A 21,344-nucleotide genomic window follows, 5' to 3' on the forward strand; every position below is an offset into this window, starting at 1 on the left:
ACTCTTATTTCTTTTCTCCCCTCCTAATAAACATGCAGGTACCTCTCTATCCACAGGAGATTAAGTAAACACATAGTTGTCAGTTTAATGCAGACAGGGACTCCGAAATGCAAACAAATGAGAACTGCTAAAGTGAAGGCAACACAAGGCTTCCTAAATGGGCTCAGTTTAACAAACACAGGTATCTGAATTTGTTCAGCTACTGATTTAGAATTCAAACCTGCAAAGACTATGTATGCTCCCAAAATACAGAAGATTAAAAAAAGCCCAATTTCAACGTTTCTTTGCTACTCCAGATCAAACAATATACTTTTACCTCTCAGACATTAACAACTTCAAAACACCAAGTAAATATCAACAAAGCAGCAGTTTAACTTTACGTTAAGCAACAGAAATAAAGAGTTAACCAGGAATACAGTCTCTCTTTTAAAGAGACCAACAAGTTGATACCTTTCAGAAAATACAAACCTGACCAAAAAGCAAACCTTTCTACTTACAAATTTACTTTTCTGAGGTAACCGTGGGCCATCCCCTTCTTCAGCCTCCTCGCTTTCCTTTTTTTCTTTTTTAGACATCTGTGAACGTTGCTGCTCCATCCTCTCTTTTTCTATTTTTTTCTGTTTTTCTCGTTCCATCTTTTCCAGGCCCTCACGAATCCAGGCAGGCAGAGTTCTCCGCTTCACAGCATCTATATAAGCAAGGTTTACAGTTCTGTAAGATGAAAAAACCTTCCCCCGCAAAAGAAAAAAAAAAAAATCAACAAAAACAACAAACCAAAACCAAGAACAAAAGAAACAAACCCTCCACCCCAATCCAAACAAGCCACACATCTGGTTATGGGGAGAAAAAAACATTTACAATAGCTTTTTCTTTCCCTTCTTATTTACTTCATTTTAAAAAGTCTTCAAATTCTGCAATTCTTTTCAAAACACAGCTTTTATGTTTTTTCATTAAGGAGTGGTTAACATGTACCAATCTGCGGAGGCTCCTGCTTCACAGGCATCGCAATAGGTGAACGCTGTCGGTCTCTGAATGAGGGTCTTTCCCTTCGATTTTGAGGAGGTGCAGGAGGTGCTGGTGGACCTGGCGGCCCTGGTGGTCCTGGCTGCCAATAAGGTGGATGAAATCCACCTTGAGGTGGACCAAAAGCAGCCCCATGCTGAAAGAGTAATGCAGTTTATTTTTCTTCACATGCAACACTAAATACAGCATGTGCGCAAGTCGGTTTACAGAAATCCATGCAAGTAGGAATCCATGATTTCTAGGCTACTGAGATCTCTCAATCTCTTTTTCTGTGGTCCCCAAGAAACAAGTTTTCCTTAAATATTTAATGAGTAAACTTCGATTTAAGCAGAGATACTAACGAAGCTGAAAGGAGGGCTTCAACCAATCTCCTTTCATATTGTGCTAAACAGTAAGCCCTATAATCACCGTCTATCTCCAGCAGTTCCTTGCCAGCTTATCATCACAGCATGCAGTTAAACTAAGAGTATACAAAATTAAGGTTTACAAGTCTAGCTATGTTATAGCAGTCTTTCCTTGTTACTACAACATGAGGACAAAAATGAAAAGTTCATTTTGTTACAAAAGAATTTTGCACTGTGCACTTCCCAGTAGTCATTTGCGGATGTTACTAGTATGGCTGATGAAAATATTAAATGCATAAATATGCAAGTTTAATACAGACCCTGGGTTCTGAGCAAGCTGTATACAATCCAAAAGTCACAAGACTTGAGGCACATATCAGGGTTTTTTTGTTTTAGTATTTGCTGCCCAGAAATGTCTAATTAAACTATTTAAGAAGAAAGTGTTTAGGAAGAAAGCTGTAGCATCAATTTTTTTTTTATTATATCCTATTGACTATCTATTTAAGTCACTAGTGGTAGAAGCACTCTTACACCACAATTTCAGGGCAAGCATTCCTCTGTTATTCACTGCAAAACAAGTCTTCTGTAGTACTTTGAGAAATTAATTTTAAGAGTTGGTCCCACAATAATAAAGGAAGGAAATTACAGTAAACTAGCGTACTTGAAAATATTGGTTCACTTCCTAACAATATTGCTGAACAAGAGAATTTAGTAATAGAGAAAAGTAGGCCAGAAGACAGAAACACATTTTTGCCCATCTTCCCTCGGGTTTGTTTATAAACAGGAGGTAGGGGTTTTAACAGGTTCAGTTTGTCATTTATATCATGAGAAAAACACTGAAAAATAGGGGCAAGATTCAAAACTTGTGTTCAAAGATTTGTGCAATGGCCTCTGCTATTATTAGCGCTAAAACCACCTACAGATTTATTATGCTCTGCAACTTATGTCAGAATGAAGAAAAAATTGGATGTGGATTTTTTAGAAATACCATTGTTTATTCAAAGAATCACAGTAGATAGATATGGAAAAGATCAATGGATCATCCAGTCTATCTCCCTGCAAATACAGGACCGTTCCCTACAGTACATTATTTAAGTATATACTTCTGAACTTTTTCCCCCCCTTCCTCTTCTTCATTTTGGTTTTTGTTTTTGTTGTTGTTTGGGGGTTTTTTTAAACACAAAACTACATAATGTTAGTTTATATACTGGAACACAGTGATTCATTTTAATATTGCAGAAAACAGCCATTTCTCATTACTAGTAAAGAAAAAAAAAAACCTTTGGCCTCAGAACAGAACTGAAACTCTAAAGTCTCTTCTGTAAAGTATTTAGTAAAAATGTATCTTAGCAGATAACAGATTCTGTAGATGTTTGTAGAACTGAAGAATGAAAGTCGCCGCTAGATGATAATAGAGGAACACATCCACGGAAGGGACTCTGCGCGTCTACAATATTAAAGCAACAAATATGTTTCACCTGATAGTCAAACTGGTTCACTGGCCCCATTGCAAAGTTATCGGGAGGTCCCCCAAAGTTGTGATTGTTCTGGTTAAATATATGCCTGTTGTCAGGAGCAAATTCCCCACTGTCCTGACTGTTGCTGTCTTCAGATGGAGGAACAATTTCCATTTGACCTGGGGTTGGAGCCATCCACTGCTGATCTGGAGGTGGGTGAGGGGGTTGGTGAGGCATTCCCCATTCTGTTTAGGATTTAGAATACAGTTCAATACCAAGTTAGCACAATTTATATGAATCACCACTCAATGTTCTTGTATTTATCACAAGGTTCCTCAAAGCAACACGGATGATGAAGTTATGATGACTCATTAATCTACAGACTGTATTAGACTGTCTCAATAATTTCATCAACTGAATGAAGGAAATACAAATAGCTGTAGCTGAACTAAAGCATGGGGGAGAGGCAGAACTGGAAGGACACAGACACTGTATATTTGTTTTTATAAATTTCCAGTGATATTGAGTCCACCATAGCACTTACAAATCGTATAAACTGTTGAAGACCTGCTCCTACTTTTCTATTTCTATGTTGTTTTCCCTTTCAAAGTAATAAGCTATTTTATTGCTTTGCATAACAGACTTAAAAGACCTATTATGGGAAGCAAATGGTTTTGTGAGCAGCAGAACCACTGAAAACTGATTTCCAAAGTCTTTTGTCTTGACAATGGATGATTCCCTGAATTCTCCAATATCTAGCAGAGGTCCCAGCATAAGGTACAGTCGTAAGTCCTCAAATATAAGTTACAACTGGCTAACAGAGTGAAAAGGGTTAAAGGAACGAATTAATAGTTTGTGAGACCATAAGCTTTGTCTTCTTAGGAAATCAGTCTAAAAATTATGTCCACTCTACAGATATTTATAGACTGTGACAGAACTACCTTGTACCTTTCACCAGTAACAGAATTAATACCTAGCCTCTTAGGTTAACTCCTACCTTCCATCCCGTCCTTTAGTAATTCTTTCAATTTTTATAATTTTTACTGTCCTACCCAACTGCATCATAACTGGATCCATTACTGTAGCAACCAGAAAGGGTTAACACAGGTTTTCTACTCGGTTGTTCCTTTTTTTTAATATGTTCAAAGATTGTATCACCCCTTTCACTCTGTCATCCCGGCAGGTCACATTCAGCTGATTAATGAAATCTTTTTCCAGAGTCAATACTCCTAAAGTATTCTAAGGGACAGAATCCTTTTATCCTTTAAGTACAGCTTACAAGAGTTACTGTTCATAAATGTATGCGTTAACGTTTGACACTACTTAAATGCCCAGTTTACTTCAAGTCAACTGACTTGAAAGCTTGCAAGATGCATACAACAGATGCTGTCTTAACTTGTGGAACATGAATCCCTTCAAAATGAATTGTCTGCTAGCTATGCAGTTGGTTTTCAGATTGCCATTTTGCTTCTTTATTAGTAGCGCGTAAAGGACTTTTGGATCCAAACAGAAACTTAGAAAGATATGGAAAAAGATGAAGCTTTGTAGAAAGATAATAAGTATGTGAAGGGAACTTTGGCTAGCCAGGCATGCTACAATTCAGTTTGTCTGCTGTGACTATTTCTACATATTAAGAATAACATTGCCTAAATTAAGGGAAGCTGGGCCATATCTGCATCAGGATGGTCTTCATCGGTGTCCCCAAAACCCAGGAAAACAACATATTCTTTCAATGATATACCCAGTGATAACAAAATGCATTGGCGCGTTGTTTCCTGTGTTACAGGAAAGGGGTGTTATGTTATTCTCACTCCTAGATCTAAGACGTTTTCTTGTTCTCCTTTTTCTGGGTGAGCTTGGGCACCTAACAATTATAATTATCAGTGAAATGTCTTCCTCACTTTTACCATTCTATTCGCAAAAACTACCACTTAAGGTATTATGCTCTTTCACCTCGCAGACAAAAAAAGCATAGGAGGAAGAACTCGCAACGACAGGATCATACGAAAAACAAAGTTGTCCAATAATGACATAGTATCTCTGCGAAAACCTCTACTTACGGTACAGAAAAACACCTATAGCACACTCTATGTACTGGGACATAGTAAAGTTAAAATTCTTACATGCGGGTACAATAACTTATAGTCCAGGGCAGCTAGGGGAAATTTAAGTGAAACCTGATGGCTACCTCCCCATTTGTTATGCACACGTAGAACTGCCAATGACCCTTTAAGCTTACTTTTATTAAACACTGCACTTAAATTTGAATAGTCACAGTGAAAATTGGAGGCGTTATTTTTTCAGTCATTAACAGAATCAAGCATGAAGTGCAGTTTTCACCAAGACAACAGAAGGCATGCACGCAGGCTTACTAACTACCTTGCTCCCACATTTCAAATCGCATTATAGTGTGGTGACAAAACAAACCTTTCAGAAAACAACTACAGAAAAAAATCTTAGCAGAAAATACCCAACCTCTACCCCATGTTTACTGCCAGTGCTATTTTATGAAGTTTTAAAAAGAAAATTAATTTTTGGCCAAAAAGAAGTTTTGAGGAAGTTATAAAGAACTGAAAATAATCAATACTAACAGAACCATTTGACCAACTTTAAACTTACAGCAACTTAGGTATCTGATTGTCACCTGCATAAGTCAAAAAGGGCAAATACTAAGTACAAGAAACGTAATAAAAATGTTTTACATATAGAATTTCGCTCATCAAGATTTTAAGACACCTAAAGCCAGCACCTGCCAGCTATATTGTGAACTTATTCTACATGTCAAGATCATGCCAGAAGCAGGTATGACACTACAGTAGAGGGCGAAGGATGCTCTTTAATCCTGAAGCATCCTGATGCTTTCAGTGCTGCTGTTCCTAGTGCAGTGGGATAAGCAACAAAACACATATAAGATCCATGGAAATAAATATATAACTGCAGTTCACACTTTACCACCTCTCTACAACATTCAGGGACAGAACAAATCTCTTCCATATGTATATATTATAACACCAATTTATTTTATCTAGATTACTGAGCTGTGTTATCAGACCTTTGCATCTGTACTGTTACCCATTTTGTAGAACACCTGACTGGAAAGTAGCAGCTGTGATACTCAGTTATTTAGTTGATGCTACTGGTAGTTATGCATCTTGAAACCTGAGGGACAGGGCATATTCACACTCAAAAATGTCTGGCAAAAGTAAAGTTTCATTACACAGGGGGGAGGGGAAGAAAAAGAATGAATGGGAAGGGAAACACACCTGGCTGCCACATTCTGTTGAAGTTGGGATCCCCCTGAAAATTATTATGGTTGTTTGGACCAGACTCTATTCCTGAAATATCCTGTCCATTTGGCATCATTCCTTGCTGTTCCACTACACTCTGTTGCCCTGAGGCTTCTCGCTGAGCAATCCATGCTTGAGCTAATGCAGCCCAGTCAATCTGGCCTAAAATAAACAGAGGAAATTTAAAAGGTTAGTATTCACATGTCCGAAGTTTAACACTGTTTCTCAGTTATGTGTCTCATTGCTCAAGAGAAGCAGGCAACATTTACCTTCAGCAAGTACCATGAGCACCATCAAAACTTTATTCACAGTGTACCGTAAAACAAACAAAGCAATTGTCAAAGTGTACACACTTGCTGAAGTAGAGTTTCTCTGCATATGTACAAAATGCCACGAGGCAGATTATTTTAGGTTCACATTAGCACTGAATGGGTGGTAGTAATACACTTTTTCATAAGTGAACTAATTTTGATATCAGAAAATCTGTATAGCCTTCAATTCTAAATTCATGAATATTCAAGTGTAAGAAGGATACATGGTTAAAAAATGCATTTTGCAATGTATACTGTTTGTATAGCCCCTGATTTCTGGAATGCTATTTTATGTTACAGTTCTCTCTCTCCCCTTTTTCTCCTTTACTACCATTCCTACAGGTAAGTAAATAAATTGCACTCTCAGATGAGGACACTAGTATGTCTTCTGCTCATTATCAGGTCAGGAAATCTCGCTAGGGAAGTTAAAGAAATTGAAGCGACAGAAAGCAATGTAAAACCAGTGTGCCTGATCACTCTGACAGAGTATTACACATCTCCACTCTTTATCCATTTCTGTGTTTCTCTTAATACTTTGAATTGTTGTCACCTCACTCTCAATTTAAGGTATATTATGTTCTATTGTTTAAAATGTTTTGGGTTTTTTTTTGGTGGGGAAAGAAATCTATACCAGAGATCATGATCATCACTGCTGTAACCTAAAACAAATATCACACTAATCTTCCAGTGAGAGTTTTTCTGTATATATATCTGCATTAGTACTTCTGCCACACAGGCACTGAATAAAAAGCAGATTTTCTCAAATAAGTGATATAGTTTGGCTGAAGAACTGACAGGGATAGAGATTCTGCAAAAGTACACGAGGGTCTAAATGTTGATCTGTATGACTGATAAAATGTTGATAGTTTGTCCCGGATAACTCAGGTTGCTTGCCTGTATTCTGCATGCTAAATATTAACTATGTCAAAACATTTTGAATCTATGTATGTTTTCTATTTTTTCTAGTTGTTCAGAAAAGCATCATAAATGTATCAACTGGAGAACAGCTACAAAAAAATAACTATCAGTCACGCTGTGTAACAAAGATTCAAAAACTCAAATGACAATAGATTAAAAATAAATTAATCCACAAAGCTTTCTATATACTTACTTGGATCTTGCTGGTGCTGAAATGACTGCATCCACTGCTGTTGGTTCAAAGGCCATTGCTGCCAAGGTTGTCCACCTTGATCCCACATCTTTTAAGTCTTTATATAGTCTATATTTCAACTAAAAATAATAGTTGTATGTTTAAATAGACGCCCATGAAATATCACATAACTGAAACTTACATAACTGCAGATATAGTTAAGCCTTGCAAAGCAAGCTGAAGCAATGCTGGCTTAATATTTTAAGCTGGAGGAAATGGTTCATCCTTTAGAGTAATATCTGAAAATATTACCATAAGATTTCAGAAGCCTAGTATGCTTTCTCTGTATTTTCACAAAAAAAAAATTAACTACAAAATGACATTCAAGGAGAAATATGACAACTCTGTAAGACAAGAACTCATCTGACAATAAATGCAATTTAAATTAAGTTAAAATATAAAAGGCATTACTTAAATTATATCCTTGCCTGTTTCTTAGGGAAAAGATGTGTATTTTTCCTATACAAGTGTCATGCAAGTCTGTTAAGCAAGACAAAGGAAAGTCACTGAATGGTAAGACACATCGTTAACGATTGCACTGGAGAACTGCACAAGTACAAGATAGTGTCCACATGCATTTTAGGCATTGTACAGGCTCATTATAATCTCTAAATAGTATATGCCTTTAAATCTGAGAAACAAAAAAGTGTCACTGCATAACTGCACATTTACCACATGGTCCCTTAAAATGATGACAAACATTTTTTGGTGCCATGCTGGATATCCTCACTGTGCAGGCAGCAGCAGCTCTAGGACCTGATGGTGTGGGAGCTCCACAGCCTGCTTTAAGCGAAGCTCCAGGGTCAGCTTTGCAAGAATTCAGTGAGGCACAGCAGCCTACCAGGTAGGTACGTCTACAATGGCATACATTCCTTCCAGTCACTTGTACCTCCTGCGTACATGTAACCTGCTACACACACAGGACTAGAGAGCGGCCACCCACGCTGCTCCAAACAGCTTTTCCAAAAACAAAGCCTGGGCACAGTTTGGGGACCGCTTCACTCCAGGAACCATTCCCAATGCCAGTATGGGTAAGACTGCACCAAGTGCAACTCCCTCTGCCCTTTCCAGTCTGTTAACAACTTCAACAGGCTTTCCACCCTCAGTGAATATGTCCTCATGCCATTCAACACACAATCCCTGATTTCATGCTATAAAAGCATCACCCATGTAGGCTGTTTCAGAGACTCCAAAGTTAAAAAGAAACAGAGAAAAATTCATACCCTGAGGTCACAGGAGTAGCACACGAGACCTAGCCAATGCTCGCAGCCAAGTACACTACAGCATAGACGAACACAGCCTGTCCGCTTCAGAGGAAGCTAGCTCAGAGCAGCTGGTGCCACTCGGGTGGGCAGCCAGGAACATAACCCCAACCATTCTTACTGAGCAGGACGCACACAGCCCCACAGACAGAGACGGCTTTTGGCAGACGCAAGAAGAGCAATTAGAGTGGATCCTGCTTGCAAAGGAAATCTCGTGCCTAGTGCTTAGACATAATAATAATAAATAATTGCGTGACTGCAAGGAAGACAGCATCGCACTACAAAAATGCACAACAAGAAGCTGTACATAACATTGGGGGGTGTTTGGTCATGCAAAGGTGAATGCAAACTCATATTTTACGTATTTCTGTCAAATTTTTTTTTTAATCTGAAAAACCATAAGATCACCTTTGAGAGCGCTTACATTCAAGCAAGTACAAAAACTACACTTGTATGGCTCAGAAAAATTCAGTTGCAAATGCATTTTTGAGAGCTTTAAAGAAGACCAGATCAACTTTGGGAACAAGGGGGAGTATTGGGCAAAACTTGCTTTTCTACTTTCACAATCTTTTCTTGCCAAATTATTTCGTTTTTTTTCCTTTTCCATTATATCTTTATGATATTCAAACTTTTAGTAGGTGAAGACAGTGTCCTTTTTTTTGTGTTTTGTTTCGGTTTTTTTAAACATTTTGATCTGTACCTTGGAAGTCAACTTTCTTACACCAGTTGCGTGTAAAAAAAGTAGCTAACACAATTAACCAGACACTTAAGCTGGCCCTGCCACTCCTAGCTCTCTGAGTACTCATATATACATATTTCATAGACAAAGTATGAAAAAGTAATTTCTCATACTATTTTCACCCTAAAGTAAGAAAAAAGTAACTTTCTTCATCTCCTCAATTCATCTTTCCATCCAGAATCCAAATTCTTTCAACTGTCAAAATAAACTTGTTTTGACCCTTAAAACAAAGTTGTAATAATTGTGGTTCAAGATAACCACTACCCTTCAAAACACCGCACAGCCTCACAGTGCTACTCCCTTTTTTTCCAGCTGTTAAATCACACTAGCAATGATAAAAATGTATTTCAGTAATTCTGGTACAACTTTTTTACCTAAATACATAACACTTTGGAAAAAGTTTTGGAAATGTCACTAAAATAAACTTAGCAAAAGATTTAGAAGATTAAAATTTTCCACCAATAATGTAAAAGGCAAGTTTGCATATAATTGAATGCCAAAAAAATAATCATTTTTCAAACAGTTAAAGAAATTGTCTATTTTTCTTATGGAAGTGAAGCAATATTAAGAGTACCTCTACAAATTCAACTGAATTGGAACCTCCTATGCACATTTTTTACTTGATTGGATCAGATGAAATTTAGTTTTATTGGATCATCTATACCTCTGTCCTAAAAATCTTGAACATTCAGGAGTCTTTTTTACATGCTCCAGCTAACACAATTAGCTTGTAATAAACTTTTGTACCTGTTAAAACACTTATCAGTTATCTCTTTCTCAAGGGTTCTGCACTGAACAGGATGTTTAGTATTCTAGTCTTTTTTATCTTTATTCTTGCACAATGGACAAACTGAAGCACTAGTTTGGAGCATTAAGAAGGTCAAAGGTAACATATTCCTCCAAATCTCTGTATAACCTGCCCCCAAGATAGCAACTATCTTATTATTTTACAAGGTGTTCAAAGCAATTAATTCAATCTTTTTTTTTTTTTTTTTTTTGGGGGGGGGGGGGGGGGGGGAGGTAAACTATTCTGCAGCTATATCAACTGGCATCTGAAAAGGTGACCAAGAGATACAGAAGACAGACAGGGACTTCAGGCAGCAGTAGCACTCAATCCCCTTCTGGCTTCCCTTCAGCAGGTTACCATGCCCTGGGCTGCTGAGGCCAAGTCCACGCTCCCAAGGGAAGCGGCACCGAAGGACTCCACCATCTCCCCATTAGAGAGCAGCACTGACCCAGGCTACCTAGCACTCCTCCAAGCATGTCTGAGGTGTCAGCACAGACCTGGGACCCAGCAGGCAGCTGGGACGTGTCCGTTCTGGTTTGGAAGGTCAGAGACTTTTCTTCAGTGCCAGCTGGCTCCAGGGCCAGAGAAGAAAACAGCCGGGTTTTAGTTGTTAGCATACCTAGCTGCTTCTCTACCACCCTGCAATATAATATGGCCTAGAGTCTTCAACTTTCCCCAGACAGATTATTTCACCTTATTATGCTATTTTGGGAAGAGAAATCAGGTGGGGAAGTGCAAAGCAAGAGGTCAAGACAGAGTTGATTTCTATTTCGATGCATGACAGTATGACAAGACAGCAACAACTGTAAAACTTTGAAGAACTTCAACATTTGGTTAAATCAATTTATGCCATACAGAGCAGAGCAGACTGATTTAAAATCATTGTCATTTGAAACTGCTAATTTTAGTTTGTGAACTGTATTTGAAAGCTTTTAATTCTGTATTGCATTTGTACTTTCAACGTTTTCCTGAGGAAATGCTGTTTTTCACAGGTTGGCAACTATAAAACATGCTGGCTTTCAAGTACATTGATTTGTTACCAAATTTAGTGTAAAATCTTTCTTTACCAATCAGAAATATGTACTACACAAATACCTAAGCAATTACATCACTTTATGCATCTGTATATGTACACACAAAAGCCCTTTTTCAAATATAATGTGAAAACTGGCCAAAACTATTTCAAGTTTTCTATTTATTTCAACTCACCTCGTTGTCGTGCTATTTTTTGGACAGAAACAGGAATTGGATAAGGAAGGAACAAAACTAGCATTTTAGAATGTTTATAAAACTAACCTTAAGATATACTGGCTAAAAGAGAAGACCACATGTACTCAAATTCTTTTAGTATTGAAAAGTAAATTATGTATTTTAATATGCAGTATTCAAAGTTAGTGAACAGAAGAGGTTTGTTCTAAGGCCTCCTTCTCTATGGTGACCTGAAACAGCAGGACACCATCACTTCCTGAGAAACAAGATTTCCCTGCTTTTTTGCTCCCTGCTTGGTTTTGTGTACTTTTTCCAAGTTTTCACGAACCAGTACCTGGTAAACAAGAAAAACGTACTTGATGAAAAGTCTTCTGACTTACTACAGGGAGGCTGCAAGCATTTAAAGGTGGCTTGTTGTCTTCACAAACTGTTTTGCTGAGCACTGCAGTGTCTAATGGTAACATCTGCTTTTAAGTTTCAGAGGCAAACTGGCTTTAGCTCTTCCTTTTACATTATATTCTAAAAGATAGCTAAATAAATCTCACATGCACACATCTATTAAATTACATGCATGTAGGCTATTTGTTGTTATTCTTTTATATAAAAGTAACGTAACTTGATATACTGCTTGTGAAACTTTACCAAGAGGAGTATAACTTTTCAACAGAATCTCAATATTGTCCCATCAGACATCACTGACATTTTCCTTTCTAGCAATACTATTTTAAAGACATCAAAAATAAAAACAAACTGAGGCAAGTCTTACTATGTTGAACAAGCCAGATGTGAGTTAGCAAAATAACACTTTCGAACCTCAGTGCCATAAACTGGAGAGGGCACAAACTACTTCTAAAAGAACTCACAAAACACAGCGAAGAAAATGTAGCCTGTTCTCAGTAATTTTGAATTTACTGCAAGGGATTCCCCCCCAATACTGAGGGCGGAAAAAAAACCCTACCCCAAGCCCAAACCCAACAAACAATGCCTCTCCCCCACCAAATCAGTAATATAAAGGCTTGAAACAGCTCAAACCTCTTGTACTAATGTATGTGACAATAAGCAAACATTATTTTCCTGAGACACATCAAGTAGTAAGAATGGAGAAAAGAGAATCAAAGTCCTCTCCCACCTAATTAAAATCTCCATTGCCAAAACTAGCTTAGGATGCTGCCACACAAATTATGTGTTTTAATTTCTTACAAAATTCCCAAATCAGCATCACCTGAAAGAAAGGTTTCACCTCACAAAACAGAAGGTCTAAGCCTACTTCCCACTAGTGACACAAGGCCAAACACCCAACAGGGCATCCAAATCGCAGTGAAACAAGCTCCATCTTCCACTGAAAGGGGGGGGGGGGGGGGCGGGGGCAGGGGGGGGATATCAATACTGTCTAAAATCTACTGAATTCAAACATTAGCAAGACACTCACTAACAGAGGGGTACCTCAACTGACAAGTCATTAAGACACTCTGGTTCTGATGTCACCAGTGCATACAACAGGTTTTGAAAAGCAAACAGGTTTAAAGAATAGATTGATTTTACAGGTACCTACTTGCAAAAGAAAATGCAGATACTACCCTCCCTCATGATGATGGGATAAGGTTCTTTTAACTTAGCTGCTCTACTCTCCAATTCAACTGGATACAGCCCTTCTGCTTTCTCACTCCCTGGCGAACACCAATAAACAAAAGAACATTTATTGGTGCTTCAAGAGCTATTCCCTGATGCCGGATCACAGAACAGGAACCTGAATCTATTAAAAATCTGTTTACCAATGAAGAAACAGAAGCCAATTCAGGATTCTTTTTGTTTTATACAGAACACAATCACATGACAAGAACACACCATCAATTCACATTTAATTTGTTACATGTACTTAACAGATTAGCAAAATTTTGAGATATCACATTAACTTTTCATAGAGTTTTTAAGAGCAAACACATTCTGAAATATGTTCTGTTGTACATTTAAAAGAAGTTTCCTATTCAAAGGCTGGACCTACTGGAACTTTATTCAAAGGCAGGATCTGCTGAAGTTTTATTATAGCAAATTCCTGGTACTAAAACATGCTACCTCTGGTGAACACTCCCCGGCTGGCAATAAAAGCTGACATAGTGGCAAAGACAGGACCTACCTTCATCCCCAGGAAACCGCAACCCCCGAGAGCCAACAGCAACCGGCAAAATTTATAAAGTTTATGTCAAACTCTATTATACTTCAGTATTTTACCCAACAAAAAGCTAGGTTAAGATAGAAAAATACAAGATATTTTAAAAGGTACCTTTCCAGCCCTCTCCTCGACTGTGATGCGCATCTCAGCTATAAATTACACCTCAGTGTTAACCTGTTCTTTTAGTAAAAAAGGCATCTCCTTCAACCTGCCTATTTGTCCGCAAAATACAATATTTTCTGATACAGTTGTATGATGTGTCTAGACACACCACACACACTGAAAAGCATACAGTTAGAAGCTACTTACCATTAACCAGAGTTTTGAGTGATAATTCATACGCGCACCTTTAACTCTGGGAGGCTCCCCCCACAAAACAGTTACCTTGAAGCAAATTAGACTCTTACACTGATGGGAACACCACCCTGTCAAGTAGAGAATGGTTTCCTGATGGTTTCCCAACAGCACAGTGCTTGGTGAAGGCCCCCATAGTTGGCTGCCCACTGATGTCAAAGATAGGCCCATTTTTTAGACAATGCCACCAACAGAACTTGCGCTCTAACAGACTCGCTCAGATTCCTCAAACAACTCTATCTTGACAGTTTCACAGCGTAAACTCATAAAATCTGTTGTCCTGTTCAACAGCGCTTGTGCAGGGGTACCTACGCTGGGACCTCTCAACAATGGAGAGGAGCAGTCTTTGGGAGTGAGGCTCAGTCTCATGAATGTCAAAAGACATTTTGTCATCCTGGAGACGCCACCTTCCTTACATGCCTTATGACGTTGGCTGCAGCAGAACTGAAAATTATCAAGAAATTTCCCCTGGAAAGATAAGCAAGACCTGCCCCTAAATAAAATTCAGTAGAGCTAATGGATAATCTGAATTGCTCCAGTTCATGCAGGTAGTCCAAGACAAGAAGCACAGGGACTTACAAAGTTAGCTCAGCTCCAGAAGAGCATGAGGAAGGTAACTAACCATACCTCACCGGCCAGATGAGTACATCTAGCAGACTCCTTTTTGCCCCTTCTAAGAACCTCCCATCATTGTGACAACATGCTTCTCCCCAACAACACTATGCAGAACACCTTACACATCAACAGCTTCTGCAGAAGAAGGGACCTGGAGATTCTGAACGGCTTGTCCCAGGAAATTCATGGAAGTAAAATAGCTTGGCAATGAAAAACAACTATTCTTTGGAAGATGAAATTAAATAGGATATTTGTTAGAAGCAAGATTACCTCAACTCCAAGAAATCAGGAGATAGCCTAGGACTCAGGCTGTCCCTAGGAGGAAAGTAGCAGGCACCTTCTGCTGTGTCATGAGCCGAAGAGATCAAGGTTAGGAACTCCTACATCAGACATCAACATCATTTGACCAGATCTCCAGGACGCAATCTGGCAGTCTGCTTTATTCAACCCTGTAGACAGGTAGACAAATGACAGATGATTCTGGAGCCTACAGAACCACAGCCAATAATAAAGCGCTTCCCAATACAGAAGAGAAGCTCTGTTGCATCACCTTTCCGATAATGTTACTCATCATCCCTGGACAACAGGTCCACATGTGGCGTGAGATGGCCTGACAAGTTTTACTTGCAATCTGAGCTCTTATACATAGCTGCAGAAGTTTTTCTGGTGACTAAAGATCTTGTCTTGCAGGCCTTCCAAACAGACATTGCATTTCAGAAAAGAAGTACCCATTAACTAAATAAACAAAGAAGCTGAAACAGCAGGCCGTCACGTCTACTTTGAGAATCCCTAGTATTTGGACCCCAGGGTTTAAAGACAACACGCTCTTCTTGATATTCCATTCACAGGTCAGATAATCCAGGTAAAAAACCAGATGTTCCATCTCCTCTAACATAACCTGCCATAGTAGCCATGAGTTTTTGCCTATCTTTAGGTCGAGTATCACAGAATCATAGAATATCCTGAGCTGGAAGGGACCTGGGAGGATCATCGAGTCCAACTCCTGTCCCTGCACTGGACAACCCCAAATTTACACCATATCTCTGACAGTGATGTCCAACTGCTTCTTGAATACAGTCAGGCTTGGTGCCATGGCTGCCTCCCTGGGGAGCCTGTCCCAGTGCTCCACCACCCCTTGCATGAAGAACCTTTTCCTAATACCCAACCTAAACCTCCCCTAGCACATCTCCCTGCCATTCCCTTGGGTCCCATCATTGGTTACCAGAGTAGCTGAAGGGAAGGACCGCAAGAGGTAGGAGTCCTGTTTGCAATAAACTGCAAGTACTGTTTTTGAAACAAATTAATATTAAATAATCACTGTCATTAGCTAGGCAATCTTTTGGCACGAGGGCAAGACTACACAAGCAGCAAAGGTACATCAGTCTCTGATGCTCTTTGTGGAATCCCTGGGCTGCAGGGAGTCATCTACGTCACACCTTGAGAAGGATCTCAAAAATACCACATACTCTGTGAGCAGAGCTTCTCTGCTCCGTATAGGCCTAGGCTCTGGAGATGGACCTAAAGGAAAATGGAGAGGTCTCAGAAGCAGAGGTCTTTGAAATCAACAGTCTGATCTCTTCATCTTTTGAAGAGTGCCTTGTTCTAATGTAAGGTATTTTCCTTTCATTCAAGGTAGTTGATATTGACGCTGTGAAGTTTTAGCACAGTGACTGAAAGTTTACGGTGAATTTCCATGATTAATTTTGTGGAACTGTTCAATTGCAAACAGGATAAATCTAACCATACATTCACAACCCCTGGAACAAAGCAGTTAGTAGAAAGACAGTAATCAGAACAATGCCACCAAGAGTTCAAGCTGAACAGTGTTGCTTGACAGCCAGTTTCCCACCCTCCCCGCGCCTTCTTCCAGCTACGCTATTGCTTCATCAGGGTCATGATAGCACAGACATCACCAATGAGGCTGGAAGGACTAGTGGATAAATACTCTAGGGATACAACCCCAACAGTTCACGTGTTTCTCCCAATGAATTACAAAGAGCAGTGCATCCATGGTATTATCAACATCCATCCAAGCCAGAGTCCAAACTCAGTAACGGACACAGACTCTATAAACTCCAAGAATATCTATGTCATTGTGCTCCAAACACATTAGAAGGAAACATAAACTGAGCACTTCTTCCATGGCTGTGACACTGGAATAAAGAATGTTTTACTGTAAGAATCTGTACACAACAGGTGTGACTGAAAAGAGAGATACAAAAGTAAAATGGCCTTGCACATCTGGAGGAGCCCCTCTACCAAGAAGAAAAACCTTAATGCAGAAAGGGCACCACAAGAATCACCATCTGATGGTCTTGATGTGGGAGACCCAGGTAAGTCAGAACCCCTCTGCAGCTGAAAAGATCTGGGAGTATGGAAAAGCACTGCACCCTACGCACCCATGTAGGAATGAACTCCAGGAGTTGCTGCAGACACACATTCACTCAGCGTCAGAACTAATGCATACCATCACTCAGACAAAAACATAACAGCTTCCATTTTATTTGGGAAAACAAATATTTATTACTATATTATGCTCAGCTGCTGATTAGAGAATGAAACATTTATGGGATGAGTTAAGTTTGTAATAAATCAGAAAAAAAAGTTAAAATAACTATCTTGACTGCTACTCTGTTTCACCCATCCCACTTTTAGTTGGCCAAAGACTTCTCTACATCACCTAGGGCATCACCCTAAGTTGTTGTAGGTATTTAATGCCCAGATACTGTGCACCTTTTCCTCTTCCTGAGGACCAGAAGCTACAGCAAGGTGCCTGCTGAGATCTGTTAGCAAGATGTCCAGCCAAAAAATGTGTAAAATTCCTCCAGCCTATTTACAGCTGTGTATCACTAGAATGCTGGAAGTCAACTTCAGATACTCCACTGCATTTGTTTTAACATCAGAACTATTCTTTCTCAGATTGAAGAATAGAGGTTTTCCAACTGCATAACCAAGATCCAAAATTCAGAACCAGAAAAAGAACAGCTTGTTCAGTATGTACAAAATTTTCCAGAACCTGGTTCACACGTCAGCATGTCTGGCTAATATTTACAGTGCTACCAAGATGAAGTAGGCTGAACAAAGGCCAAATTAAAAAAAAAAAAAAAAAAAAAAAAAAGTACTATGAAAACTTCTTCCGTGAGTCATTCAAGCAGTGTAGCTTCCAAGGTCTGTTATTTTAAACTTAAATCCACCTATCTACTGAGCTGAAGCCAATCCTTTTAAATGAAAAGGACCAGATATTGGCAACTCGGGTATCATTTACTTATTTTTTGTATTTTGGAGACATAATGACAAACACATGCTTTGATTATCGTAAAACATCAAAACCACTGCTAAAACATTCACTGTCACAGAAACATTATAGTAACTTAAGTAGTTTGAGTCAAAACTCTGTTGCGTTTGGGGGAAAAAAAAGAGTATGATCTGATTATTTTTTGCATATATTGTTCCATTAGAAGACCTGATGCTGGATTTTTAATTAGCCGTGTAACTTATTTTTTTTCTAACTGTCCATCTGCAACTTCCTCCCTGATGAACATGCTCTGTACAAAAAATAAACAGTACCAATAGCTAAAAAAACAACTATTGCTTACTGCTTGTGAGCAGATATTAACCTCAATGATAAACACAGTTATCACTTAAGGAAGAGAGATCACCTAGTGATGAAAGTAAGAATGTTTACTAAAACCTACCCACAGTATTATTTATTGCCAAAGGCAGACTTATGATTATCATGTATCTTAGTCATGAAAAGAAGGGAGACTGGACGCTCCTGTCTCCATAGTATCTTTACATAATCCTGTACCCAACTGAAAAAATCAAACATGGTTAAGACTCCTCTCTACCACTACAGGTTATATGGTGAGTTGTCCACTAAAAACTTGAGGAATTGGACTAAATTTGTCATCTCTTAAGCCCTGCAATACCTCTGAGTCCAAAAGTGGAGAAACCACTCTTTCAGAGCAGGAGTTTGCACGTCACATGTGACAAAGACAATACAGGAAATCTTGTAATGGCGTAATAGCATAGATGGCACAAGGTTTGCTGCTGCCTCAGGCAAATTAAAATTCAGTAGCTTGTCCTCTGATTTGTCAATGAATTGTCAGTCATGCTATCGATGTGTCCCTCAACAAAGCCAAGGCTCCCAGTTCCTCCCATGTTCTACAACTGGGGGAGCCGCTGTATCCCTCACCTCTGTGAGAGGCACCGTCTCTCAACACAGTCCAACTTCAGAATTCAAAAGGGATTTCTTACTCCTACACACAATACAGCTATTCAGCTGGACCACAGCGTTATTTGTAACCCTGTCTTTGTAAAATTATGTTTGAGTATCATCTGATGGTAGAGATGCCTTATGCTTTGAAGACTACCATTCTTCATCTTTAAAAGGTGGCTGACCTTGTGCCTTAAAACAAATCCTTGCTTCTTGTATCTCACACCTTTCAATGAAGATTGTCAGCATACAAACATTGACAGGTATGACTGCAAGAGAAGGAACAAAGGACCGCCAAGGTGGGTGAATACTCTGTATAATCATTTGCTTCAGAAGCTTAGTAAATTTCAGCTGGGGAAGCACATCACAGAATCATCCAATGGTTTGTGCTGGAAACAACCTTCAAAGACCATCTAGTCCAACCCTGCCATGGGCAGGGACATCTTTCTTTAAATCAGGTTGCTCAAAGCCCCATCCAACCTCCTCCTGAATGCTTCCAACAGTGGGGCATCCACAACTTCTCTGGGAAACCTGTCCCAGTGTCTCACCACCCTCATTGTAAAACATTTCTTCCTTATGTCCAGCCTAAGGCTACCATCTTTCAGTTTAAAACTGTTGCCCCTTGTCCTGTTACTACAGACCCCGGTAACAGGTCTTTCTCCATCTTTCTAATAAACCCCCTTTATATACTGAAAGGCCACAATAAGGTCTCCCCACAGCCTTTTCTTCTCCAGGCTGAACCACCCCAAGTCTCCCAGCCTTTCTTCAGAAGAGCGGTGTTCCAGCCCTCTGACCATTTTTGTGGCCCCATCCTTAACCGTAAAGCCTAGCACATCTTGTCCAAGTTTAGTTCAACACTGAACTTTGTGGGATTGTCCAATAAAGTACTGAGAGTCTGTGTGGATAAGCGCTTAATGCAAAAACGCTTGCAACCTTGTGGTCTGTTTAAGGATCGATTTAGAAACATACAGCATTTGCCAAACTACTGCACCGGGTTCAGGTATCTTACAAACATTACTGCGTGTGATGATATTGTTAATTTTAGTTCTCTGGAGCCCTCCAGTGGAACGAACTCAGGAGAATAGCCACGAAACCCATGAAACAGCACAAATACTCCAAAGACGTTTTATCTGGAGGAGCCAGGCTGTTGACACGGTCAACTACCAAACCCTGCTGCACGTGTTGCACCTTCCTAACTACGTTACCAGCTAAACAAGCCCACACTTTCCCCTGCGCGTCGAGGGGCGTTATTTACGAGTAGCTTTCCTTCGGCCGAGCCGAGCCGGGCCGGCTGCGCGCCCTCCCCATCCTCCCCCGCCGGCCCGCTTACATGCGCCCAGCACCGGCCGCTCCCGCTCGCCCCGCAGGGCCGGCAGCCCCCACGGCGGCTTCAGCTTCGGCCCCGCGCCCCCGGCTCGGTCCCGGGCCCTGGGGCATGCGCACTGCCGGCTACTGGGGCGCGTCCCCCGCCAGCCACCGGCGACCCCCGGCCGGGCGGCGGCGCATGCGCGCTGGGCGGGACGGGGTCCCGAGGGCTCCCCGCCGCCGGCCGCCCCTCTCGTGTGCGCGCCCCCCCTCCCGCGCATGCGCGGCGGGACACCCGGGCGGCGGGGGAGGGTGCACAGCTCGAGTCTTCCCTTCTCGTCCAGGCTGCCGGGCTCCGTTCAGGGTGGGGCAGCGCCGCCGGCTCCTCACGCCCGGCGAGGTGCACCCCCAACGCCTCCCGGCTCGGCTGGGCTCGGTTCAGCTGAGGGAGGAGGAGGAGGAGGAGCAGGGGGAAGATCGGGTCAGCTTGACAGCCGACAGCCGCCAGCCCCCGGGAGCACTGGCGAGCGCATCCTGCCCCGCTACTTACACTCTCCCCCGCCTCCCGCCGCAGGAGCTGCCACTGCTACCGCTCGGCGGCCGCTTTCTCCCCTCTTTCGCTCCTCGTCTTCACGAACAAGACAATATGGCGCCTACTGGCGCTCACCCGGAAGTAAAACGCGTCACGGTGTTGACCCTTGCCTGCCACACGCGAACGCCTCTCGCCGCCATCTTTGCTAAGGGCGGGCAGGCGGGACGTGCCTCCCTCCCTCGCCGTAAAGCGGTCTGCCGCGGGTAACGCCCCGTCGCCGCCATCTTTACTGTGGGCAGCCACACAAGTTCCTGTCGCCCGCCGCTCTCCATGGCGGCAGCCGGGGGGGGAGGGAGGCGGAGCCGCGCTCCCGCCAGCCTCCGCCTGTGCGGGCAGAGAAACAAGAGACCTCGCTGGAGGCACCGCCCCACTCCGCCGGCCGCCGTGGGGGGGCCCTCCCTCGTTCCCCATCACCGCCTCAGCCAGGCCGCCCTGGCGCCTCCCGCGGCTGGGAGCGGTGGGAAGGAACCGGGATTCACCTTCCCGCCTTAGTGTGAGGAGACCCCTGGGAAGCCCGTCAGCT

At 41.2% G+C, this 21,344-nt stretch overlaps 1 protein-coding gene across 3 annotated transcripts in view; it reads right to left on the reverse strand.

Annotated features, from left to right (window-relative positions):
* Positions 1 to 20,904, reverse strand: part of PNISR (PNN interacting serine and arginine rich protein) — a 30,626-nt gene extending 9,722 nt beyond the window's left edge. The window contains exons 1-7 of one of the 3 annotated variants that reach the window (XM_075087329.1): positions 20,780 to 20,904; positions 14,979 to 15,157; positions 7,534 to 7,652; positions 6,088 to 6,273; positions 2,846 to 3,069; positions 973 to 1,159; positions 498 to 688 (exon numbers count right to left, since the gene is read on the reverse strand). In XM_075087329.1, the coding sequence (XP_074943430.1) occupies positions 498 to 688; positions 973 to 1,159; positions 2,846 to 3,069; positions 6,088 to 6,273; positions 7,534 to 7,621 (876 nt within the window). In that variant the 5' untranslated portion in view covers positions 7,622 to 7,652; positions 14,979 to 15,157; positions 20,780 to 20,904. Of the gene's footprint in view, positions 1 to 497; positions 689 to 972; positions 1,160 to 2,845; positions 3,070 to 6,087; positions 6,274 to 7,533; positions 7,653 to 14,978; positions 15,158 to 20,254; positions 20,274 to 20,779 lie in introns of those variants that run through there. The other 2 variants (XM_075087330.1, XM_075087331.1) reach the window with 2 other exon arrangements.
* Positions 20,905 to 21,344: the final 440 nt, after the last annotated feature.

This window comes from Phalacrocorax aristotelis, chromosome 3 (assembly GCF_949628215.1).
Source record: "Phalacrocorax aristotelis chromosome 3, bGulAri2.1, whole genome shotgun sequence".
Lineage (NCBI taxonomy): Eukaryota > Metazoa > Chordata > Aves > Suliformes > Phalacrocoracidae > Phalacrocorax > Phalacrocorax aristotelis.